Here is a 27,066-nt window from a genome sequence, read left to right as displayed (position 1 = left end):
ATTCATCCAATATATCTTGCTACTTCTACTCTGACTGGGACTTGGCACTGGTAGTAATCCTGGGAACACTACCTTTGCAGTCCTACTTGTTAACTTGCTTCCAAATGCCCTATGTTCTGCTTTTAGGGTGGCATTGCATTTTTTACCTATGTTGTTTCCACCAGTGTGTATCACAACCACTGCCTGTTCAACCTCCCAATTCAAAAGGGGTGGAGAGGAATAGAGAGTGACGGATGGGAGGAAGAGGGAGTGTGTGCGAGATGTGAGGGGAAAGAGGGAGTGTGTCTGAGGTGCGAAGGGGAAGAGGGAGTGTGTGCGAGGTGCGGAGGCAAAGAGTGAGTGTGTGCAAAGGATGGGGAGAAGATGCTATATGTGCGAGATAGGGGGAAGAGAGAGTGTATATGCTGGGTGGGGAGAAGAGAGTGTGTGAGAAGCGTAGGTTAAGAAAGACTGTGAGGGTTGGGGGGAGAGAAATTGAACAATGGTTTAAAGAGAAGGAGAGTGTGTGCATAAGTAGGATTGGGTGAGGGGTGAGGTTTAGAAAATATATGTGAGCAAGGGGGTATAAAGAGTATGTGTGGGGAGGGGGAGGCAGTGTGTGCATGGGTGGGGGGAAGATGAGACGGTGTTTGTGGGGGGTGGGGAGCAAGTGAATGGGTGTGTGGGGTGGGATAGAGAGTCTCTGGGACGCAGGGGAAAGAGAAAATGTTTTTTTAGGGGTGGCGAGGGGATTGGTGGGGAGTGTGTGAGGGGATTGAGTGTGTGAGGGGTGGAGGGGGAATGCGAGAGGGGTGAGGGGAGTGAGTCTGTGAGGGGAGTAAGTGTGTGAGGCGTGGAGGAGGAGTGTGTGAGGGATGGGGGGAGTGAGTGCCTGAGGGGTGGGGGAGTGAGTGTGTGAGGAGTGGGGGAATGAGTGTGAGGGGGAGAAGTGTGTGAGGGGTGGGGGTGAGTGTGTTGGGGATGGGGGAATTAATGTGTGAGGAGTGAGGGGGAATGAATGTGTGATGGGCGGGGGAAGTGAGTGTGTGAGGGGTGGGGGGAGTCATTGTGTGAGGGGTGGGGGGGGAGCGTGGGTGTGTGAGGGGTGGAGGGAATGAGTGTGTGAGGGGGAATGTGTGAGGGGTGGGGGGATAGTGTGTGAGCGGTGGAGGGAGGGAGTGTGTGAGTGAGGGGGAGTGAGTGTATGAGGGGTGGGGGGAGTGAAAGTGTGAGGGGTGGGGGAGTGAGTGTGTGAGGGGGGAGTGAGTGTGTGAGGGATGGGGGGAGTGAGTGCATGAGGAGTGGGGGAATAAATGTGAGGGGGGAGCAGTGTATGAGGGGTGGGGGGAGTGTGTGTGAGGGGTGGGGGGGAGTGAGTGTGTGAGGGGTGGGGCAGTGAGTGTGTGAGGGGTGGGGAGTGAGTATGTGGGGAATGGGGAATGAGTGTGTTGAGGATGGGGGAATTAGTGCATTAGGGGGAGTGAATGTGTGAGGGTGGGGGGGAGAGTGTGTGAGGGGTGGAGGGAGTGAGTGTATGAGTGATGAGGGAGTGAGTTTATGAGGGGTGGGGAGTCGTGAAAGTGTGAGGGGTGGGGGAGTGAATGTGTGAGAGGGGAGTGAGTGTATGAGGGGTGGGGGGAGTGAATGTGTTGGGGTGGAGGGAGTGAGTGTGTGTGGGGTGGGGGACTGAGTGTGTGAGGGATGGGGAGAGTGAGTGTGTGAGGGGTGGGAGGAGTGAATGTGTGAGGGCTGGGGTGAGTGAGTGTGTGAGGGATGGGGAGAGTGAGTGTGTGAGGGGTGGGAGGAGTGAATGTGTGAGGGCTGGGGTGAGTGAGTGTTTGAGGGATGGGGAGAGTGAGTGTGTGAGGGGTGGAGTGAGTTAACGTGTGAGGAGTTGAATGAGGAGTGTGAACATAAGAACATAAGAAATAGGAGCAGGAGTAGGCCATCTAGCCCTTTGTGTGTGAATGGAGGGCTGTGATAAGTGGTGTTCCTCAGGGATTAGTGCTGGGACCTTACTGTTTATAATATACATAAATGATTTGGAGGAAAATATAACTGGATTGATTAGTAAGTTTGCAGATGACAGAAAGGTTGGTGGATTTGCAGATAGCGAGGAGGACCATCAGAGGATGTAGCAGGATATAGATCACTTGGAGACTTGGGCAGAAGGATGGCAAATGGAGTTTAATCCGGACAAATGTGAGGTAATGCATTTTGGAAGGTCTAATACAGATAGGAAATATACAGTAAATGGCAGAATCTTTGACAGTATTGTTAGTGAGTGTGTGAAGAGTGGAGGGGAGTGAATGTGTGATGGGTGGGTGGAGTGTGTGAGGGGTAGGGGACTGAATGTGTGAGGGGTGGGAGGAGTGAGTGGGTGAGGAGTGGGGTGACTGAGTGTGTGAGTGGTGGGAGGAGTGAATGTGTGAGGGATGGGGTGAGTGAGTGTGTGAGGAGTGGGAGAAGTGAGTGTGTGAGGGGTGGGGGACAAAGTGTGTGAGGGGTGGTCTTCAGCCTTCATATCCCGGGTGGAGGCGACAGCGATGCTGGAGCCAGGGTGCCAGGAGCCTGCCTCTGTCTGAATCTCCCCCTGTGTGCTGTTTAATCTCACACTGCCCCTTCCAGAAGCGCCACGCACCAGTTTTGTATCAGTTCACTTCGGAGTGAAGTTAATGGCAGCACCAGCGAATTGAAGGGATTCTGAAGCATGTTGTGTTAGAAGTTGCAGCCCAAACAAGCTGGTACCTTCCGAGAGGCAGGAGCATTGTAACATCTCCCAGCGAATAGAAGGGGCTGGAGCAAACCGCAGTCTATTCAAAAATGTAAAAGTTGCAAGACGAGCAGCACTTCTCTGTCTGACTGTCTGATAGATCCCGTGTTCCAGCAAGTCCCGATCGCTTTGCAGTCTGTTTTGAGCTTAGCTGTCGAATGGGAGAAGTTTTCGTTAGCCATCGCCTTTTCACCAAGAGGTATGGAACACAATTGTCTGAAACAGAGGAGTTACTTTTTAATGTGTTTCTATACAATGAATGACATTCGCGATTTATAGGGGCTCCTGTAATGTTGGAAAACGCTGTGAGTATACTTTCCCCTCCATGGTCTTGCAGTATGTGGGGGCTTTTCAGGAAAGCACGCCCGTGAGCTCAACAAGTTGAGGTTCAGCTTTGGCGAAAGGCTCATCCAGACTCCACACGTTGGCACTATTCTCTCTCTCCACAGATGCTGTCAGACCCACTGTCCTTTGCCTTTTTCTGAGCTTCAGTTTGAACCTGGGAGGATCTCAGTCTATTAAACTTTACTGCAGGAGTTATCCTTCTCCCCACCCACTCCCTTTCCAAAATAAAACCCAATTTCAGTCGCAAGATTCTGCTGCACATTAATGTGAAGCCCAACACTGACAGCTCTCAGCATGCACAGTAGCTGGCAGCTCTCCCTCCCCCCCCCCCAGAGGGAGAACTCTGTCTGAAGATAGCGCCCTTCATCGCCAAGAATGACAGGAGTTAACACCCAAGACTGAGAGTGGGGCAACTTGATCCTGAAGTGATATCCTGTGTCATTTTAGTCTTCCCCTGTGTCTCCTCCCTGAATCCTCTTATTCTTCACCCTATGTCATCTCCCTCTGCCCTTTTAGTCTGCCTCTTGCACTGTCTCGGCAGCAGTTCAGTCAAACTGCTGTATATTACTGGTGAATTTCACTGAGTGTGAAGAATGAATTCTTCGTGGGCAAGTCCTGCCAACGAAGCCCCGTCCACCCCTGCGGTGTCCCCGGCCGCAGACCCATTCGCCGGCCCCCTGCACACCATCGAGCCCTGGAACTTCAAGCTGCTGGCGACTTTAATGTTCTTCGTGACCTTCCTGTCACTTTGCGAGAACTTCCTGGTCCTGCTGGTGACCTACCGATACAAGCAGCTGAGGCAGCCCCTGAACTACATCATCCTCAATCTCTCCGTGGCTGATTTCCTGGTCTCGCTCACCGGCGGCCTCCTCAGTTTCATCACCAACCTTTACGGGTATTTCGTGCTGGGAGCCTGGGCGTGCGTTCTGGAAGGGTTCGCGGTAACTTTCTTCGGTGAGTCTTTCAGAAGTTTGTAACCCGAGCGCGAGTTGACGCGGGCAAACGAAGATAGATATTTGTTCCAAAAAAAAGGAGACATGGCAATCTAAGAGATATTTCCATACCCTTGGCACGGGGCTGGAGGGTATCGAAACCTTCCTGTAAATGATACTACTCACACGTTCTGAGATGTAAACTTAGTTAGTGAGAAGACGCCTCAGATATTATTCCATTCTTAACCTTACAGAGACGGTGTGCAGAGTGGACTGGACAAGTTCTTAATCCAGCTCCCTGCTTGCTCCAAAAAAAACCGATTCAAATTGAATTCTATTCCAAGCCGACAAGAAAAGGGATTTCCCCCTCTCCCTCAATCTTGGGTTTGATTTGCTATTAGCCAAATAGTTACAATTTTTAAAAATACACCATTCTTAAAGCCAATGAGCAGAGTGGGGCAGGTAGACCCAAATGGATCTGCTTATTCCAAAAACCAAATTCAAATTGAGTGCAATTTCATGGTCCCTACAAAACAGGCTCCGGATCCAAGCTGACAAGAGAAGGTATTGCATCCCATTTTTTGGGCTTTCGTCTGAATCTTGATCCTAGACAAATAGTTGCAAGTGAATGATCGCAGCGGACACTAGAGTATTAAATAACCAAATCTTTGGGATCTCAAACCTGCAATAGGTAATCTGGACTCACTGATAGTCAACCATGATTGCTCTCGATTTGTTCAATTCCATTTAAAGCAGGCTGCTTCATAAACACACAGCGGGAGAGATGATTACACAGTACTTTTGCTGTGAATTCTGTGCTTGAATTGAACTTGCCGAGTCCCCTGTGTGTGGGTGTGAGACACAACTCCTACTTGCTATTGGAGGTGGCAATTCACTTGAGGACTTCAGCGCTGCGGGCTGATGCGGAGAAATGAGCTTCTGGTCATACTTACACCAAAACGGGAGGCAAGGCAATGTGAGCCAGTTGTAGTGTCAAATGGAAATACCATGGTGGTGCGGATGACATGTATTTCTGCTTTAAATTATATATAAAAAACCTAAAATATTGCGGAGGCTGGGAATCCGAATTCAAAACATAAAATGCTGGATAAACTCAGCATCATACACTTTATTCCATTTCTAGCTGCCGTGGAGAGGGCTGGATTCAAATCCACACATTGCCCTATGTGATCAATGTCACAGCATTACACAGTGCACATCACTCGGCAACAAAAGCTGTGCTGACACAGCGCTTCTTTTCTGCCTTCATGAACAGTCCTGTTGGTTAGTCAGATTTCATAGGAGTGAAAGTTTCACGGCCAGTCTATGCAACGTGAGACTTAGATATGTTTTAGATTCAGTCCGAAAGAGCTGCTGCTTCTCGGAATTATCACAAATCGCAGCAAGTGTAGGAATGACAGGCCGGAAAAGTCATTGGTGACACATTGTGGGTAAGATTTTCGTGTTTACTGCCTGGGTAGAGCACAGAGAGGGACATATTAACGAGGTGTAGAACAGGCCAAGTCGCAGAAAGCGCCGGCTTTCGCCCCTTGATGTCGTAATGTGAAGTTTCTCACATTGGATTTAGGTGAGAATGTAACTTTCTGGGAAGGATATAAAGTGAGGTTCTCGGCTACTTTGTAATTTCTTTTCCTTGCCAAGGAGAACCAGCTAAACCGCCAACTTTCCCTTAACATGAACATGTAAGACACATGTGGGTACAAGGTGATTTTGATTTGATTTAGTTTATTATTGTCACATATATTGGGATATAGTGAAAAATATTGTTTCTTGCACGCGATACAGACAAAACGTACCATAGAGAAGGAAAGGAGGGGGTGCAGAATATAATGTTACAGTCATAGCTAGGGTGTAGGGAAAGATCAGCTTAATATATGGCAGGTCCATTGGAGAGTCTGATAGCAACAGGAAAGAAGCTGTTCTTAAGTCGGTTGGTACATGGCCTCAGGCTTTTGTATATTTTGAGTGCACTCTGTGCATGGAAACTTCATGGAACACCAGATCTATCTCCACGAGCACACAGCTAGCAGCATAACTGGGATCATGAGTGGCACTGCAAGATTTTAATGCTGATAATGTAACAGATTCCTGCATATTGTCTTTTTACTATATCTTTGGTGCTACCATTCCCCAAATAGATGATCTTATCATCTTGCTTTTGCAGTGTTGACAGCGTAAAGTCCATCTCAAATTAGCTTTAAAGAAACTACCATATGCTCTTAAGCCTTTGTATTGTCAAATATCTAACTACTGTTGAAGGCTGATAACCACAATGCTGAGTTAACTGTGGCACAGTTCCTGGCATTGTGCACTCTAAGATTGTGGACCCAAGTTGTACTCCATAGCTAGAGTACAGAAATCAACACTGATGCTCCAATGCCTTACTGCAGGAGTGCTGCACTTTTGGAGGTACTGTCTTTAGGACGAATCCTGGCTAACATTTATCCCACAACCAGCATCGCAAAAATACATGACCTGGCTGTTATCTCTTTGAAGGCCATGGGAGCTTGCAATCCCATAACTGGTTGCTGAATTTCCTACATTGCAGCAGTGATTACACTTAAAAAATGTACTTTGTTGGTTGTAAAACACCTTGGGACATCCTGTGGATGTCCTGCTTTATAAATGTAAGCCTTTTTTAAATATTATTTGACTGTTATGGATTTTTACTATGTGAATATTTTGAAACCCCCACTTCACAAGAATGGAATAGGGCATTGTCATTCTATCACATAATAAATATCACAAAACATTTTGTAGAGTAGGACTGTTTACAGATCAACAACAACAAAAAGTTTGAGACAATTCAGCCAAGAAAGCTTAAAGAGGATTAATGAAGCTTTTGAAGCTGCGAAGATAAGCAACTGGTACAATGTTTAACAGAGAGTCAAGATGGCTGGAGACTCTACTGTAAATAATGGAATGAAGGAACCAGTATGTTGCAGGAATTATAAAATTGTACAGTCAAAAATATGCTGCAAAATGTTCCCCTTCAGGTAACTTTTTCCAGATTGAGGGTGGTGTGCACATGGAACGAGCTGTCAGAGGAAGTTGTAGAGGTGGGTACAATTAGAACATTTAAAAGACATTTGGACGAGTGCATGGATAGAAAAGGTTTAGAGAGATATGAGACAAGCGCAGGCAAATGGGACTAGTCAGTTTAGGAAACCTGGTCAGCATGGATGAGTTGGGCCGAAGGGACTGTTTCCGTGCTGTACATCTCCATGATTCTAAGTACCTATTCAATGTCTTTTTTGGAAATTATTACTGAATCTATTTTCAACATCAATTCAGCCACTGCATTCCAGATCATAAAAATATCATGCTGCAATGAATCTTGTTTCACTGCTGCTTTCTTTGCCTATGACCTTAAATATATGTCTGTTGGTTACCAACACCTCACCTCCGCCCCGCCCCCCCCCACCCGCCACCTCCTCTGGCCACCACTGCAAACATCCTCTGTATTCACTCAAGTAAAACCTTTCAGGAACCTGAATGCATGTATAAAATCTTCCATTAACTTTCTCTGCACAATTTTAACATTATTCCTGAAATTTAATGGTCAGAATTAGCTACAGTGCTCCAATTGGGACCTAGCTATATAAATATTTGGTAGATCTTGTTCATTTTTGTACTGTTTGCCATAATTTATAAAGCCAAGGATCCCACATTGCTTCTGAAGAGTCTTGAGTGATTTGTGTACACATACTCCCAGGTCCCAACATTCCTGCATATCCTTTAAAATTGCACCATTTGGTTTATATTACTCCTCCTCAGTCTTGCCACCAAAAATAAATGAGTTTGTACTTTACCTGCATTTTACCTGTTATATCATTTCACTAATCTGCCTAAGTCCTCCTGAAGTCTGTTACTGTTATAGTCACAGAATGGAGAATTCATGGACTTTGCAGATAAGGAGCAATGTTTACAGTGCAGCCATGGGTCTTAGCTGGGTCATACTTCATTTCCTCTCTGGGGTCACTGTGGAATTCTCTTGTCCAAGAGAAGTTTCTTTTTTGTATGTGTGCCAACAGGCTGCAAGCCTGGCTGTTACATTTTTTGGGAGGGGATATTTGATAGCCCCTGTAAAAGACACAATGATCATAATGTGGGTTCAGCTGCATAGCGTGCGATACAGGCAGCACACAAACATGGGGTTCATGGGATTTGGTAGCGTTCCAATGTCAGTGGTGCTGGAGATCACTGTGGCTCTTGTCTTCTAAACCTCCAGTGCTTTCCATGAAACATAAGAACATAACATAAGAACATAAGAAATAGGAGCAGAAGTAGGCCATCTAGCCCCTCGAGCCTGCCCCACCATTCAATAAGATCATGGCTGATCTGAAGTGACTCAATTCCACTTTCTCGCTTTCTCCCCATAACCCTTAATGCCCTTGCCTACCAAAATCCTATTTACCCGTGTCTTAAATATATTTAGCGAGGTAGCCTCCACCACTTCAATGGGCAGAGAATTCCAGAGATTCACCATCCTTTGAAGTTCCTCCTCAACTCCGTTCTAAACTGCACCCTCCCCTTATCTTGAGGCTGTGCCCTCTCGACCTGCTGTCCTTTCTGAGTGGGAAGAATCTCTCTACCTCTACCCTATCCATCCCCTTCATTATCTTATACGTCTCTATAAGATCCTCCCTCATCCTTCTAAACTCCAACGAGTACAGATCCAGTCTATTTTGTCTCTCTTCATAGTCCAACCCCCTCATCTCCGGTATCAGCCTAGTGAACCACCTCTGCACTCCCTCCAAGGCCAAAATATCCTTGCGCAAGTGCGGCGGCCAAAACTGCACTCAGTACTCCAGCTGCAGCCTCACCAGTGCCCTGTACAGTTGCAGCAAGACCTCCCTGCTTTTATATTCTATCCACTGGGGAGATCTGTAAGAATTCTTAGTTGACTGCATCAAGCAGGTTACCAATGCAGTGTTCAAGAGGGCATTGATTTCTGACCACTGAAGTCAGGTGGAGAGGGATCAGGGAGAAGGGAGGTGGGTAAGATATATCTTGTGGGGATGGCAGATGGATCTCTGGTGGGGGGGGGTGGCGGTCTGCTGCCACTCTGCAGGCCATCAGTGAGGGGGGAAGGGGGCAGGGGTGGCGATTGGTCTACGTAGTGGATGGGATGGATAAGGGGGGGCAGTGATGTGTGTGGGGAGAAAAGGGGGATACACACACATCACTGCCTCTCTTATTCCCCCCTCCACTACCCAGACCGATCGCCACCTCTGCCCCCTTCTCCCCCCTCCCCACCAATTGCCCGCAGAGTGGCAGCGGACCCCCTGCTGTTCCACAAGCGATCCATGTGCCACCCCCACCAAAGATCCATGTGCCCTCCCCCCTGACCAGAGATCTATCTGACCCACCTCCTCCTCCTCCCCCCCAACCAAACAGCGATCTGATCTCACTGCCCTCCTCCCCCCTCCAACCAGAGAATGATCTGACCTGCTTCCACCCCAGCCCCCACCCCCGCCACTGATCTGAGTCAGAGAGCCGTTGGAAACACTGAACGTGCTCTTCAGAGGCTGGAGCACCCGACTCAGACTTCTGTTCAGCAGGTCCCTAAAAGCGCAGTCCCGGATTGGTAAACACGGCGGTAAAGGGGGAAATGCTGATCGAGTTGGGCGGGCAGTTCATTAATTCAATTTAAGTGCATGCAAATACATTTAAATCATCATTGCACCCGATTTGGGCATGGAACGGATACCCGCCATTCGCGGGTCTTGGTAAAGTGGCGATCTGCGCAGACTCGGGTGCAGATCACGATAAAGGCCTCACACCCGAATTTACCATGATTTCGTGCCCGAAGGTGGGTGCAAATTGTTGGTAAAATCGGGCCCAAAGATTCATATTTGATGTAACACTGAGTCAAAGTGATCAGACCCATTCTAGTTCCTGTCCTACGTTGAGTTGCTGAAATGGTCAAAACTTTCAGCCGGGTGACACATGCTCCAGAGCTGGATAGCGTTCAAAGGGATATTTTCAAATAGCTTGAATGAACAAAGGAAATCAGATGATTTTCAATTCGGCTAAATATGAAGTTTATCCCTGCAATCCTTTAATATTTGACCATGAACTGTGGGGAACAGTGATTACCTTTACCCACCTTTCATAATGCATGGTAAGTATTTTGATCTGATTGTCCACTGTTCAATGACAAAAGGCACAAATGAGCACTTAAAGAGCTAGGAGGTGACAAGCAGAGTGAAAGGGTCATGCTGACTCGAATGTTTCGAATCAGGGTGACCCTTCATCAGAGCCAGCTCTGACATTGGCTGTATTCTGTCTCTACAGATGCTGTCAGACCTGCTGAGATTTTGCAGCATGTCCTGTTTTTGCTCCGGATCTACAGTATTTTTCCTTTATCTTAGAGAGTTTCATTGTGCCACTCAGTAACCATTGACTAAAGCATATATCTTGAAAGGAAAATTACTGTTACAATAATAAATTTCATCTTTGCAAATACTGAGAGAACTGCATTAGAATAAAGAACTAAGGCCCAGGAACAGGCCCTTCAGCCCTCCAAGCCTGTACCCACCATGTTGCCCGACTGAACTAAAACCTCTACTCTTCCAGGGACCATAACCCTCTATTTCCCTCCTATTCATGTTTTTTTCCAGATGCTCCTTAAAACTCACTATTGAATCTGTTTCCACTACCTCGCCGAGCAATGAGTTCCAGACACCCATCACCTTCTGTGTAAAAGACTTGCCTCTTACATCTCCTTTAAACCTTGTCCCTCGCACCTTAAACCTATGCCCCCTGCAATTGACTCATCCACTCTGGGAAAAACCCTCTGATTATCCACTCTGTCCATGCCCCTTATAATCTTGTAGACTTCTATCAGGTCGCTCCTCAACCTCCATCGTTCCAGTGAGAACAAAGTACGTTTCTCCAACCTCATTAGCAATGCCTCTAGCAATAGGAAATGTGCACATTCACAGAATTTGAGGGATTTTCCATTTTGGAGACTAAGGGCGGTAGCAGACAGCGCATTTTCAGTGGGCAGTGGGGGTAGAACTCATGCTTAATTTTATACTCATAAACTTATTAATTATGCATCAGTGAGTGACTCTGTGAATCACATGGATCATCCACCCCACAGTTACCAGTGCGGTCAAAGCTCAGAATGCTATACGAACTATAGGGGGGCATGGTGGCACAGTGGTTAGCACTGCTGCCTGATAGCGGCAGGGACCTGGGTTCAATTCCAGCCTTGTGTCACTGTGTGTGTGGAGTTTGCACATTTTCTCTCTGTCTGTGTGGGTTTCCACCGGGTGCTCTGGTTTCCTCCCACAGTCCAAAGATATGCGGGTTTGGTGGATTGGCCATGCTAAATTGTCCCTTTGTGTTCGGGGGATTAGTTAGATTAAATGCATGGGATTATGTGGATAGGACCTAGGTTGGATTGCGATCAGTGCAGACTTGATGGGCCAAATGACCTCCTTCTGCACAGTAGAGTTCCATGAATCTACACTTAAATTCCACCCAAACCAACAGATTACTCTCAGCAGCCCAGCTGTGTGCAGGAGACATCCTAAAATGACTCCACAATAGAAAAAAGCTACTCCCTTGAGGCTCTAATCCATGAAGTCTGCCTGCATGAGTAAATCCTGCTTCCCAGGAATGTCTGCAGGAAGCCAACTAGTCTCATCTTGCTGACCTGGGAGGTGGATTCAAGGGAGGTCAGTTCACCAGGTGCTCACCTGAGAAACACCATTCAACACAGAAATGGATGTATGATCACAATTGCTCAGTCTGGGTAAATCTGGAATGTACTAACTATGTCAGGGGTGCTGGGTTTTAAATGAAAAGAGAAGAATGTGGTTTCCACGCTTAGATTCATACTAGGTCTTGCCTGAACAGTAAACAAACTAAAAGTGAAAAAACAGCTTCTGCAATACCCTAAGGATATCTCTGTCAAATTGCGTGATCTGCTCTTAAAGCAATCTGCAACCACTTAAATAAATAACAAAGTCCACCTTCAACTCAGTCCAATCTCACATATCATGGAATCATGCACTCCAAGGATTACACTGCTGAGCAATCTCACAAAATACTATCGGGGAAGTATCAGCACTGATTGTCTCCTGGACAATTTAACATGACCGGCATCTGTCTAATCTATCATGTTTCAGAAACCCCATCCTTAGCCCTGACTGGGTAAGGGCTCAGCACACACAGTAGGCAGGCACACTTCCCAAACTCTCCTCCATCTCTGCTCATCACATTCCATGCCATTTATTTAGAGTTTTTTTGATTTGATTTATTATTGTCACATGAATTAAAATACAGTGAAAAGTATTATTTCTTGCGTGCTATACAGACAATGCATACTATTCATAGAGAAGGAAATGACTGAGTGCAGAGTGTAGTGTTGCAGTCATAGCTAAGGTGTAGAGAAAGATCAACTTAGTGCGAGGTAGGTCCATTCGAAAGTCTGATGGCAGCAGGGAAGAAGTTGTTCTTGAATCGGTTGGTATGCGACCTCAGATATTTGTATTTCTTTTCCCGACTGAAGAAGGTGAAAGAGAGAATGTCCAGGGTGCATCGGGTTCTTAACTTTGCTGGCTGCTTTTCCAAGGCAGTGGGAAGTGTAGACAGAGTCAATGGATGGGAGGCTAGTTTGCACGATGGATTGGGCTACATTCACAACCTTTTGTAGTTTCTTGCGGTCTTGGGCAGAGCAGCAGCCATACCAAGCTGTGATACAGCCAGAAAGAATGCTTTCTCTGATGCATCTATGAAAGTTGGTGAGAGTTGTAGCTGACATGTCAAATTTCCTTAGTCTGCTGAGAAATTAGAGATGTTGGTGGGCTTTCTTAACTGTAGTGTCAGCATGGGGGTGGGGGACCAAGGCAGGATATTGGTGATCTAGACACCTAAAAACTTGAAGCTCTTGACCCTATCTACTTCACCCCCTATCTTCATGTGGGACAGGCCTGTCCACAAAAAGAGGGAGAGATCCCAGACTGGAGGCCAAAGACGTGCGGGTTAGGTTGATTGGCCATGCTAAATTGACCCTTGTGACAGGGGGATTAGCAGGGTAAATATGTGGGATTATGGGAATAGGGCCTCGGGGGAATGTAGTTGGTACAGACTTGATGGGCTGAATGGTCTCCTTCTGTACTATAGGGATTCAATGATCTGACGAACGGCCAACTTTTGGCACTCTCCAAGTTTGAGAAGGCTGCCTTCGGGTTTCCGGGCGGGGACAGGGATTGGGGAAGGTGAAATCAGCCCCTCATAACAAATCTGCATGGATGACCACATCTTGATAATCACAGTGAGTGACGTACAATGTTATATTCTGCCTGCTTATGTACTGAATCAATCCCTCTCTCACAGGCATCAGCAGACCCAGACAAAGGGAAAAGCCAACTATAAGCCCCAGCCCCCAAGCATCTCTCACAGAAGGATGCTGACTATGCATCTGGTGGAAGATCATCACTGCATTTACCTGCACCCTCCACCAGCACAGAGACACACACCCGCTGAGTCAGGGATCTAGGTTAGGCTCGGGGTCACAATACGGGGAACACCTTACTGACATGTCACCGCAGCAGTTGGAGGCAGTGGCAGCCCAGGTCCCTGGCTCTCAGAGGACTGCTGGATGTCAGACAGTCACTGAGTTGAGTCCAATGATGTGCCTCTGGAAACAGCCATTGTGAACTTGCTGGAGGTGCTAAAACAGACAGTGCAGTATCAGGCAGAGGACCATCTGGGACTATCCATCCAAGTGACTCTGACCATGTTTAGCTGATCCCAAATCCCTCTAACTCTGAGCCCTTCACTTCTTGCTGCACATGCTTAGCAAAGTGCACCAGCCCAACATCAGAATACCCAAAGCAGGCCAGGGCCCTCCAGCTCTCAACTCCCTTGAGTTTGCCTGCCAAAGTCATCAGAAATAGCAGAGTGCAACAACTAGAAGTCTGCCTCCACTTCCTCCGTGGATGTCATGCTGCACCAGATGAGGCAGTATGTTAGAAAAATTAAGAAGCATTGATAACAGTTCTGGGTCCTGGGTCTTCACACACTGTTCATATTGAGTACATTTGTAAAAACGTGTTGACCTTGGCAATGGTCTCTTCATCTGAATGCATTTTTCATGCGCATTTATGTGCCCTCTTCCTGTGAGGCCGATCGGAGCTCCCACCACGTGATCACCTCCTTTTGTGAGCCTCACATTCATGTGATGTCCAGCTGATTCATTAGATCACTCGCCTGAGGTGTAATGTCAGAGAATTGTGTCAAGCTCTTTATTGAAAATGACCGCAAATTGTGTAATAAGCTTCCACTCCTTGCAAGAAACCATGAAATTCAACTGCTGTATTGCCTTTAAGGGCTACATAATGCTGATGTATCTTCAGATATCTGTTAGTACTATTGTCGTTAGTATTAATGCACATGCCCTGCAGCCATGATGGTATCTCCAGCCATGTGCTTCTCTCCATGACTGCAAGAAGAGTTTCTGTCAGGAGGCTACGAGTGCATCAACTCCAGTTGATTCAGCTGGCGTGCTGCCTTTCACTTTCCAGAATGGTAACTGCAGCTTTAGCTGCTGACCTTTCCAAAGATTATGGCCTGGTGAAACTGGAAGGTTGGAGGTCCAAAGGCATTGCTGACATTGCTCTCGATGTCAGTCGTTGTAAGATCAGATCACTGACCTGTCTCTAAGAAGCAGGTGAAATGCGCTCGGGTCCCCTTGCCTGCATCTTACTCCTTCTGGAGCCCTGCAGTGTCACAGATGTGTCTTCCGCATCAAGCTACTTCAATGGCATCCTCTTGTGGAAGTTCATCTTCCTCTTCAGGTTCCTGCCCTTTCAGGTCTTCTCAGCTTCCTCCCTCTAGCAAGCCATCTCCCTTTGAAGTGGCAGGATGTGCAGGGTGCAACACACCACTATTATGTGGGGCACCCTCAGTGAAGAGACCTACCTGAGCGGTCCAAGTACTGGAAGCACATCTTGGGGATGTCGATGATTAGCCCTATGATGAATTTTGATGCCTAGTATATCCTGTTGTAACATTCCTCTGAGGTACTGTGAGGATGATGCATGAATCATAGAATCATAGAGGTTTATAGCATGGAAACAGGCCTTTTGGCCCAACTTGTCCATGCTGCCCTTTCTTACCACTAAGCTAGTCCCAATTGCCTGCACTCGGCCCATATCCTATACCCATCCTACCTCAGGCACCTGTTGGGAGGAGGTGAAGCAGTACCCTGCCCAGAACCATCCACTCAGGTGACTCTGGGAATGCCCCACCCATCTGAAATACCTCTTCCTGTGACTGCTTCAGCTCCAGCTCTACAGGCCGAGGAGGGTGGCACTGGCACACAACTGGACTCTGAAAATAGGCCTGCGGCCTACAGGGCTCAGTCCTCCAGAGGATGCGCACTAAGATCAATACAAACAATCGGGTGTGGCAGATAGCAAGCTGCCGCCACCTCCGCATGGATCCTGCGGATACATCAAGACGTAGCAACAGGGTTAGAAAGTTTAAGAAGGTCCAGTTGTACTGTGTGAACACAGGTGTTCATACTTGTAGATAGCGTCCACCTCTGTAAACAAACGTTCATTTACTGCACTCTTCCTGTAGTGCCAGCCCAAAATCTTGATTCCTGTTCCACAGAAAGGCTGGGTGCTCAGTCCAGAGCTTCCTCTGTGTGCTTTCTGCAAGGTTGCCAGCACATTGGTGATGTTCTCTCATTGTGATAGAAGACATCTGACATGCTTGTTTCTTGTTGGGAATGAGGACATTCCTCACAATGTACAGGCCTGAGGTCACTCAACCCAGTCAGTGTCAATGTGAACTTCCTCCACATGTTGTTCAGTTGGCTCAATAAAAAGTTGGTCTAAGCCTCAGGTAACACTGAACCTAAGGAGGAGCCTCCATCTGGAGACGTGAAACTCCATGATATCGCCATAATATGACCCGAGTCACTGCGTTCAGCCAGACAGGAGTCAAATATCTACAGTAGCTCTTCGAGGATCAGTGCATTGTCTCACTGAAAGTCATCATCCTCTGTGATGCTGGAACTACGAGCAACCAATCCTTTCCCTTGACACAAGCCTTATCAGTGAGGGTGAGCACTGCCACCAGTCAGACAGGAAAGTAATTCTCATAAGCAGGACTTCAGGATGTTGGAATGTGATCATTGGCCCTAATAATCATCGCCATCCATGAATTGGGGACCAGTGGGTGCCCCTTGTATTCATCGGTACATCTGGCTATCACCAATACTCATGACCTGCAGAAACTGAAAGTTCTGAAGATGGATAAATCACCTGCCCCGGATGGACTACAGCCCAGCATTCTAAAAGAGATAGCTCAGGAAATTGTGGAGGCATTGGTGGTGATCTTTCAGAAATCACTGGAGGCAGGGAGTGTCCCAGAGGATTGGAATGTAGCTAATGTAACATCATTATTTAAGAAGGGTGGGAGACAGCAGACAGGAAATTATAGGCCAGTTAGCCTGGCTTCGCTCATTGGCACAATTTTAGAGTCCATTATTAAAGATGAGATCGTGGAGTATTTGGAAGTGCTTGATAAAATAGGACTAAGTCAGCATGGCTTTGTCAAAGGGAAGTCATGTCTGACAAATCTGTTAGAGTTCTTTGAGGAGGTACCAAAGAAGTTAGGTAAAGGAGAACCAGTGGACATGATTTATTTAGATTTCCAAAAGGTCTTTGACAAGGTGCTGCATAGGAGACTGTTAAATAAGAGCCCATGCTTTTAAGGGTAAGATCTTGACATGGATAGAGGATTCGCTGACTAGCAGAAGGCAGAGAATGGGGATTAAGGGGTTCTTTTCAGGATGGTAGCCGGAGACAAGTGGTGTGCCCCAGGGGTCAGTGCTACGACCACAACTTTTCACAATATACATTAATGATTTGGAAGAAGGAACTGAATGTACTGTTGCTAAGTTGGCAATGATACAAAGATATGTAGAGGGGCAGGTAGTATTGAAGAAGCGGGGGCTGCAGAAGGACTTGGACAGGCTAGGAGAGTGGACAAAGAAGTGGCAGATGAAATACAATGTGGAAAAGTGTGAGGAAGAATGGAGGCATAGACTATTTTCTAAATGGGAAAATGCTTCGGAAATCAGAAGCACAAAGGAACTTGGGAGTCATTGTTCAAGATTCTCTTAAGGTTAATGTGAAGGTTCATTTGGCAGTTAGGAAGGCAAATGCAATGTTAGCATTCATGTCGAAAGGGCTAGAATACAAGAGCAGGAATGTACTTCTGAGGCTGTATAACACTCTGGTCAGACCCCATTTGGAGTATTGTGAGCAGTTTTGGGCCCCATATCTTTAGGAGGATGTGCTGGACTTGGAAAGGTTCAGAGGAGGTTCACAAGAATGATCCCTAAAACAAAGAGCTTGTCATATGAGGAACAGTTGAGGACTCTGGGTCTGTACTCATTGGAATTTAGAAGGATGAGGGGGGATCTTATTGAAACTTACAGGATACTGCAAGGCCAGGATAGAGCAAATGGGAAGACGAGGTTTCCACTAGTAGGAAAAGCTAGAACCAGAGGGCACAACCTCAGACTAAAGGGACAATCCTCTATAATGGAGATGTGGAGGAATTTCTTCAGTCAGAATGTGGTGAATCTGTGAAACTCTTTGCTGCAGAAAGCTGTGGAGGCCAGATCATTGAGCGTGTATAAGACAGAGATAGATAGGTTCTTGATTAATAAGGGGATCAGGGGTTATGGGGAAAAGGCAGGAAAATGGGGATAAGAAAAATATCAGCCATGATTGAATGGCGGAGCAGACTTAATGGGCCGAGTGGCCTAATTCTGCTCCTATGTCTTATGGTCTTATGACCAATCTCCTCACCCTCCAGGACCTCCTCTTCATTGTCCACCTTGACATTTTCTTCATCCAAGGAAAGGTGTCACTCCTCTGTCTCCTATTCAGACAGCTCCTACATCCGTTTAAGCATTGGATTGTGAAGGGTACAACAGATGACCACAACGCTCCACCAGAAGCTCATTTTCAGCATTCCAATGGTCTGCTCCACAAAAGAGACACTGGAAGGAGTGCAGAGGAGATTCACTAGGTTGATTCCGGAGTTGAGAAGGTTTGCTTATGAGGGGAGACAGAGTAGACCGGGACTATACTCATTGGAATTTAAAACATGAGGGGGGAGGGAATCTAATAGAAACATATAAAATTATGAAGGGAATAGAAAAGATAGAGAGGGGAGGTTGTTTCTACTGGTGGGTGAAACTAGAACTAGCTTCAAAATCAGGGGGAGCAGATTTAGAAGAGAAACCTCTTCACCCAAAAGGTTGTGAATCTGTGGAATTCCCTGCCCAGTGAAGCAGTTGAGGCTACCTCACTGAATGTTTTTAAGGCAAGGATAGATAGATATTTGAACAGTAAAGGAATTGAGGGTTATAGTGAGCAGGTGAGTAAGCGGAACTGAGTCCACAAAAAGATCAGCCATGATGTTATTGAATGGTGGAGCAGGCTCGAGGGGCAAAATGGCCTACTCCTGCTCCTAGTTCTTATGAAATGTGTGAATAGCAGAATAAGCCTCATCGTATCTGGCCTCAGCTGCACACTGTGGTCTCTGCAAAGGTGTGATCAGTCATATCCACAAAAGGTATCTCCTTGTCACTGAGGAGCCAACCCCTGTAGCCTCTGCGGACCCTCAAAAACAGTGGGGATTTGAGAGTGGCTGCAGATGTCAGAGTCATTCCACTTTCCAGAAACCCAGTGCACATCTGGAGGATGTACTTTGTGTGGTTGCGGACCAGCTAGTCTATCAAAGTCCTAGTGGTTGATGAACTGCACTCCTTGATACAACAGGGTTGGGAGAGCCACCTGAATGCCATCAATGGTGCCCTGTACTATCTGGACAAAATCCATGGCTTTTGCAGCCTGGTTAGCCTGATTACAGTCAAAGTTGACCTAGTTTTGTGCCCTTGTGTAGAGTTCAGACTTGTGAGCTGAAGCTTGTGAGATGCTGCAAAGATTACCCATGGAGTTCCAGAAGGAGCCAGCTGTGTAAACATTTAGGGCAGCTGTGATTTCCAAAACCACAGGCAGTAGATGCTGTTCCATAAGCCTACTTGTGACACTGAACCAAGCGTCTGTGGTGCCAATTCCTGTAAAAGCTTGTATAACTGATCTACCTTGTCCGTGGACAGGTGAAGCATTTTCCAACACTGGTTCTTGCTCATCTGCGTGAAGGTCAGTTGCTATCTGCGCACCATGGGTCATGAAAGGCACCTCCAAGCCACCGGAGCCTCTCCTGTGCCAACAGAGCAGGCCCTGCCATCCTTTCCTCTTTAGGGTTCTTCTCCTGCCTCTGGGGAACCAGGCACCTCCATTGAGATCTCCTCTCCTCTCAATGTGGTGAAAGAATGATAGCTAATTGCACAGATGCCATCTCTCCCTTACACGAATCACTGCAGAAAGTAAGAGAGAGTTAATGGATTGCTTCTGCCTCCAGGGTTTCACTCTTTGCACAAACGTCTTCAGTAGCTGGGTCTCAACGGACAGTGAATAATCAATGTCTTTCATCAGCTGCCAGAATGGCAATGACCCCGCACCACCCTTTGCCTTCCCTGTGTGAGTAAGTGGTCACAGCTTTGGCCAGCTGGCTGTATCCTGAGCTCTCAAGTAAGGCACAAGTTTTTGTTCCAACCTTCATTCCGAGTCTTTGCATGCAACCTGATCAACAGGAGGCACCTGTAAAGATACATCAGAACAGACGTTTGATGGATTGGAGCGTGCAGCTTAGACTGTGTGCCCTTGCCCAATGTCATAGGAGATGCATGTGTTTGCCCCTAAGACCAGTGGTGCAGGGAAACCATTGCAGTTACTCAATGAAGTGGTCAGCGTGCCAAGATTTAAATGACAATGGAATGGCAATCTGTGGCACTCACACATATCAATGATGACTAAATGGGCAGAATGGGCTTAGCTGTCAGACTGAGGGAATGTTACTTGACTCGTTGCTGAACAATCTCAGTTACAAAATATTCTTTGTTGCTGATCAGGCCCATCATTAGGCTTGACCTTGTCAGTAATGAACTTGTAGACAACACTCCCCACACATGTGAGTGATTCCTTCAACTTGTAATGACAGTCTACCTACCCACCACATGGTCTTCCCTTCCCAGTGTCGGGGCCTTCCAAGAAAGCAGAGGCCCAACATCAGAAGGATGATTCCCCAAGGAGGATCAATTTAAAACTTTCTTTCCTTTCACTTCTGGCTTTGAGTCCTCCCTCTTCTAGCCCAAGGGCCTTTGACCCTTTGCCCTGGCTCCATTGGCCCTGCAATCCTTGCAGTGGTCTGGCCCAGTGCATTGGCCCCTTCTGGTGCTGGTAACTCTGCTGAAAGCCCCCTCCTTCCAGAACCCCCCTTCTGCTGCAACCCTCCAATGCTGGTAACCCTGCCACTTTCACCATCCCCTCTGTCACTGCCCCCTCCATTGGTTTACCCCTCTCATCACAAGGCCTTTTCCAGTTCACCCCCCTCACTCCTTGCCCTATTGCCAGATCACTCACCCCTTCGCTAATTCATCCCCTCACCTCTTGACCTTCCATTGGCTCACCATCCCTCCTCACCCGTCCCCTTTACTGGTTCACCTCCCTCACCCATTCACCAGTTCACCCCCTCATCCCTTGTTTCTTTGCTGTTTCACCCTCCTCAGCCCAAGGTCCTTTGCTGGATTCCCCCTTGCCATTACCAGTGCCATCTCTCACCTGTATGTCCATGGTGAGCTGCGTGCTCACCTCCAAACTCCCCTCAGAGGTGAGTTCACTAGGATTCCGTTTTGAGTAATTATCGTAAATGGTGCCATCAAGATGTCAAGCTGCCTTGAGTGGATCAATGAAAGGCATGGGGGGAGGGGAGGGGGATGATTGATGTGGGGAGGGCCAATAATGAAATACAAATTACATCACTGGCAGTGCAGCAGGGATAATAACAATGAGATTTCCCGCCATAATAATATATGATTTGGGCCTCTTGTGTGATTTTGCACTGCCATCACCCTTCACATGGACATAAATGGGAGCACAAAATCCCAGCCGCTGTCTTTAAGGTAGACTGAAGATGGTCTTGCGACCTGTTCTGAAATCTGCCTGACAGCAGGCCAGGGTGGTTGATTGTTAAAGTTTAAAGTGGGCCCAGATTGTTCTGCTGGAAAGATGTGTAAGGTTAAACAATGGTAGCAGACTGTGTGCTGATGATTGTACGTTTCCAAAGTACCAGATAAATGTTGAGAATATCGGGTTGCAAATAGTTGTGCATTCAAACAGTCCATTTACTTCCAATATAGAAAAAAGTTGTGATCTTAAGGATAACAAATCAGCATCTCTACCTGGATACAAGGCCCACGTGATTCATGTAGTGATGGTGATAGGCTTTGAAGTGAGAGGGATATGAGGAAGCCATTGTTAATTCAGGTTACAGGCTTTCCTAAGATATCACTCAATATTGCAAATATTACAGGACATTATTGATTAGATCTTTAATGTTAAGATCAAGATCAGTTCTAATTAAAAGTAAATGTGCACGTTGCAATAGAACATGCAACTTTGCATATCAAATTAAAACACAGGCTCAATATTCTTTAGGCTACAATGGGATGCTATCAATATCACAAAGAGACCAGGAGAGGTAATGTGAGGATGACATAACGTTCTACATTTTGAACATGTAGATATAAATTCTGAAAACAAAATAATGGAAGTGTATTTGCACTTAAATGCTGATTTGTATTGTTTGTGAGTTTGATTGGTTTTCTGGGTCTATTTTACAGGCATTGTGGCACTCTGGTCACTAGCGGTGCTAGCCTTTGAGCGGTATTTTGTGATTTGTCGACCACTGGGTAATATCCGGCTGCAAGGAAAGCATGCTGCCCTCGGCATTGTCTTCATCTGGGTGTTTTCCTTCATCTGGACCTTTCCGCCCACCATTGGCTGGAGCAGTTACACTGTGAGTCCGATTGGCACGACGTGTGAACCTAATTGGTGAGCTAACAGCTGAAGAAAGCATGACCTAAATGCATGCAGAAACCATTAGTAAGAAATTTATAACATGTAGATCTTTTGCAGATTTCTGCTAAGCCAACTTGTGGATTCAAATCTGTGTTTCATTTATTCCACAAATATATAGTATTGAGTTGCAATGCGTCCAAGCTGTAGATTGATAGTCTTCACCTGTTGGAATTGTAGAACCAAAGATTGTAAAATAGCTACTGAGTGGAAGGAGGTCATTTGGCCCCTGGTTACCGTGAGCCTTCTGTATGCGAGAACAATTTAGCTAACCCCATTCCTGTCCATTTACCCCATAGTCCTGCAAACATCTTCTTTTCAAATTCTTCTCCAATTCCAACTGAATCTCTGTCTTCTCAAGAGAAACTAGGGATGGGCAATAAATACTGGCCAGCCAGCAATGCCCATGTCCCACAATTGAATTAAAAAAACCACATGACTGGGTAGTGCATTCCAAATCCCAACCATTCACTGCATCAAAAGATTTTTCTTCATGTCGCCTTTGATTCTATTGCCAGTCACCTTAATTCTGTGAGCTGTGATTCTCCACCTACTACGAATGGGAACAATTTCTTCCTGTTTGCTCTGTCTAGACCTTTCGGGATTTTGGATACCTCTAAAACAAATCTCTTCCCAGCCTTCACTTCTCCAAATATAACCCCAGCCTCTCCAGTCCATCTTCTGAAATGAAATCCTTCATCCCTGGAGGCAAATCTTTTCTGCAGCCTCTCTAAAGTCTTTACATCCTTCCTAAAGTGCAACCCTTGAGTGAGGCGCTTTTCTTTAGTTGCTGCAGGGTGAGTGGAGACACTGGAGGAGCTTTCACAAAGTCATTGAGCCACAAGGGGGAGATGCTGGTTCTTGGTGGGCATTCAAGTCAATTTTGAAGGCCCTTGTGTAGAAAACTTGTATCGACTGTGTGCTGGGTATTGAGAGTTATGTTCCTAATCCCGCAAACAAGTCCGACCAAATCCTTCCACTTAAGGAGACATGTGAGATTTGCAATATGGCTATTGGGTTTTGTTTTTGTCCCAGGTCAGTCATGCTTGTTTAAGATTTGATGTGGAGATGCCGGCGTTGGACTGGGTTTAGTGGCTTTTGGTAGTTTAGTGGCTATTGCTACCCCAAATAAACCTGTTGGACTTTAACCTGATGTTGTAAGACTTCTTACTTTGTTTAAGATCTGCCAGCTGCACTGTGTGCCTTTACATTCACAATCTGTCACTGGAATTCTGTTGGAGTTCTCGATTGCTGAACTGAATTCAAAAAAAGCTTACTTAATTCAGGTATTTTTACTATCAGCAAACAAGATAATGTATGCATGTCAATTCCTTTCAGACAGTTTCATTTGCATAAAAGTGTTTGCCTTAAGCAGCGCACAGTCCGTGTTCAATTATTGAAGGAGAAACGTATGAGTAATCGGCTATATACACATCACGTTCACTGAATCCAAAAGGAAGTTTATTTGATTTATTGTTACAAAATTATTGAGCTGAAGCTTCCAAGGGCTAGTAATCACCATTGGATTGCTACTCTTATCTGCCATGTTGGAGTGCTGCATTTTGGGCTCAGACTTCCAATCCCAGTTTCTCCAGAAATATGAGTGTGCCTGAAATGAACTGCTTCATTTTAGCATTGTATCAGCAGAGGAAGTCAAGCTATGCTCCCTCTCTATAGCGCAAGTTGCCATATTCTGCCAGGAGTTTAAATGTCCCAATGCTTCTTTGGAAAGCTGAGGAGAGAAGGTAAAGGGGTAGGCTGGGTAAGTCATAGAGTCATACAGTGTAGAGAAGGTCCTTTGCCCCATCGAGTCATAGAGGTTTACAGCATGGAAACAGGCCCTTCGGCTCAACTTGTCCATGCCACCTTTTTTTAAAACCCCAAGTCTGCACTGACAATATCACTAAAGACCATTTTCCTGCACTTGCCCCATACCCTTGAATTTCATAACATTTCAAGTGCTCATTCAATGTTTTCAAAGATTGTAAAGTTTCCATCCTCCACTACCTTTCCAGGCAGTGCATTCCAGATTCCCACCACCCTCTGAGTGAAAACATTTTTTCTCAAATCTACTCTGAATCTTCTGCCCCTCACCCTAAAACTATGCCTTTTCATGATTGGCTCCTCAACGAAGGGGAACAACTGCTCCAGACTCACCCTGTCCATGACTCATAATCTTCTACACATCAATCGTGCCCCCACCCTCGTAGTCTTCTCTGCTCTAAAGAAAACAATCCAAGCCTTCCTAGTCTCTCCTTATAGCTCAAGTGCTCAATCCCAGCCAACATCCTGGTGAACCTCCTTTATACTCCTTCTAGTGTTATCACATCCTTCCTATAATGGGGTGGCTAGAACGGTACACAGTACTCCAGCTGTGGCCTAATCAATGCTCTGTATAACTCCAACAGCTGGATAAGGGATGGTGAGGTGGGGTGGGTAGGTGTGTTTGGTTGTAGCCTGGCAGATGGGAGGTGACAGAGTGACAGCTGGTTAGGGTAGTAGGTGAATAGGGTGGTACTGTGGCAGTTGGGTAGCATGGCAGTTGAGTGAGATGGGTAGGTGAGTTGGGATAGTCAGGTCATGTGCATAATCAGATCGGTGGGTCGGGGGGGGAGGATTGGTGTGTTAGGTGGTTGGGTCAGGGGCCAAATTAGTCTGGGGAAAAATTCATAAACAACATTTGTTAGTAAATAATTATTGAGTTCACAGTTTGTTTAGGAATAGCCACCACATCCTGGAGCTATTTTCATGGATGAACAAATGGTGGAATGTAAGTGATATAACACAGTAGAAATGTATCTCTTCCAGTAAGTAAATCCATACAATTACATTACAGAATAAACATAATGCTGATCTATTAATGAGGACCTGTATCTGATATGTCGAGTGAACTCTCAGGTGGCCACGTTCTGAGAAGTGACACAGGTAAAGGAAATAGCAATGGGTCTTATAGCTTTTCACAATCAGGTCAATTCAAAGATTCCAGTGTTGAGCTGAGCTCAAAACAGTTTTATACCCTCTTCACATGCTTTTCAACTTATGAAGAAGATGGACATTTAACTCTTACAAAGCAGCTTGGAATACGAATAATTTAGTTTGACAAGGTGGACTCCAGGAGACCACATGATCCTTTGTAGCTTCTGTACAGGCAGGAAGTGAATCATGCTCATGCACATTCCTGGGAGGTCATTGAAATGTGAACAATCTTTGAAGAGACTTCAAAATGCAACATATCACCTGGAGTCAGCAGTTACTACTGTGTACATGTTTAAAAAAGATTGACATAGATTTAGATTGACATTGAATCATTTTTGTGGCTACAAACTGAAATCCCACAGAGAGGGGTGTGAAGTAAAACCACTTAATCACAAGAAGATGCAATTAGTCATATACTTCTTTGTGTGACAATTGCTTAGACCATCAAACTATTCTTGTGGACAGTGGGACCATCAATACAGTGATCACATGACATAAATTGGCTCATGACAGGACGTGACTTATTAATTCACAAGGATAGCCCAGAGAAGCCAGTCTGGGACAAAGACCACAGGGGGAAGGGATCTCTTGAAAAAAAGGAGGAACAGTGCCTCACTGTTGCAGCACAGGCTGATAAGCAGGGCTATTTCCAATACCTGCAGATTGTAACTTTAATATTGGAACCCAACTAAACATTCAACTGGAGAAAATCCAGAAACTTGCTGTTTGGAGTATGCTGCTGTGAGATCATTGGCAGAAACCTTCTGAATCCATTTTCTTCAGTGAATCAAAAGAGAACCCTTAGGCTTGCAACATTTCCTTCTACCAGCTCAAAGACTGATAACATAAAAATCTTTTTTGATTCATCACTTAATTTAAATTCACCTGGCATCATTTTAGCCATTTTCTCTCTTGTGCGTGTGTGTGTGTGTATCTTGCCTCAGTGAATGAATGGCTGCTTTTACATTTACATTTTGGGTGTTGAGAAAGTTAACGTTGATTCCATTTAATTTCAACCTATGAGAAATCTGGTCTGGCGTGTGTTCTTGCATTCAAGGGGTGCACTTCCTTAAAAGATACTTTGTCCCAATCAGTCAAGAGGTTGGAAAAGGAGGGAATTATCACACATCTCTCCCTTTTCCATCATAGACATTACAAGTCAAAGATAGGGCTTACAATATCCATAGAATCCCTATAGTGCAGAAGGAGGAGGCTATTTGGCACATCAAGCATGCACCAACAAAATCCACCATTCCCATAACCTCACATATTTACCCTGCTAATCCCCCTGACGCTAAAGGACAATTGAGCATGGCCAATCAATCTAACCCATTTTTCTTTGGAGTATAGGAGGAAACCGAAGCACCCAGAGGAAACTCACACAGACACGGGGAGAACATGCAAACTCCACACAGACAGTGACCCAAGACCTGAATTGAACCGGGGTCCCTGATGCTGTGAGGCAGCAGTGCTAACCACTGTGCCACCGTGCCACCCGATGTTGTTGCCTAATTTACTGACTCCAAGATAACTTGAACATTGATGAATTTTCAAAACATGGGAACTTAATTTAGTTGCTTACGATTCATATTGTACATAAAAGCAATCATTAACACGAACTAACTGAAAGTTAAATAAAGTTTTAATTTGCAGACAATAGAAAATTTGCCATGATCAATGTATTATGATTTCACTACACTTAAGAGATGATTCTCCCATTCCGACATGCTAATGTTTTGGCGGGTTGGGTCGGACGATACGCGCATACGCCAATTCACAGGATTCGTGCTTGCGTTCCTAATACACGCACGTCTCCCATTGCCGGATATCCGGCACGGTTGGGACCATGCAGGAAACCAGCGGGAATACCAGGTAAGTCATGTTAATCTATCTTCAGTGTTATTTAAATGTCATTATCGGGCCTTTGGATGGAATTCTCCAGGCCCGATAGCATTACGCACATCGCCAGAACAATTTCATTCCAGCGGAATTCAGACTAGCTCTTCACTTA

At 46.0% G+C, this 27,066-nt stretch overlaps 1 protein-coding gene across 1 annotated transcript in view; it reads left to right on the top strand.

Moving 5' to 3' along the window:
- Positions 1-3,767: 3,767 nt before the first annotated feature.
- valopa (vertebrate ancient long opsin a) overlaps positions 3,768-27,066 on the top strand; it is a 32,479-nt gene continuing 9,180 nt past the window's right edge. Inside the window, exons 1-2 of the mRNA XM_080205592.1 lie at positions 3,768-4,051; positions 21,845-22,055. Coding sequence (XP_080061718.1) covers positions 3,820-4,051; positions 21,845-22,055 — 443 coding nt within the window. The 5' untranslated portion in view covers positions 3,768-3,819. The remainder of the gene's footprint in view (positions 4,052-21,844; positions 22,056-27,066) is intronic.

The sequence above is a fragment of the Carcharhinus amblyrhynchos genome, chromosome 17, assembly GCF_965287045.1.
Source record: "Carcharhinus amblyrhynchos chromosome 17, sCarAmb.v2.hapA, whole genome shotgun sequence".
Taxonomy (NCBI): Eukaryota; Metazoa; Chordata; class Chondrichthyes; order Carcharhiniformes; family Carcharhinidae; genus Carcharhinus; species Carcharhinus amblyrhynchos.
The sequence above is the reverse complement of the archived record's forward strand: the minus strand, read 5'-3'. Positions and strand labels throughout refer to the sequence as shown.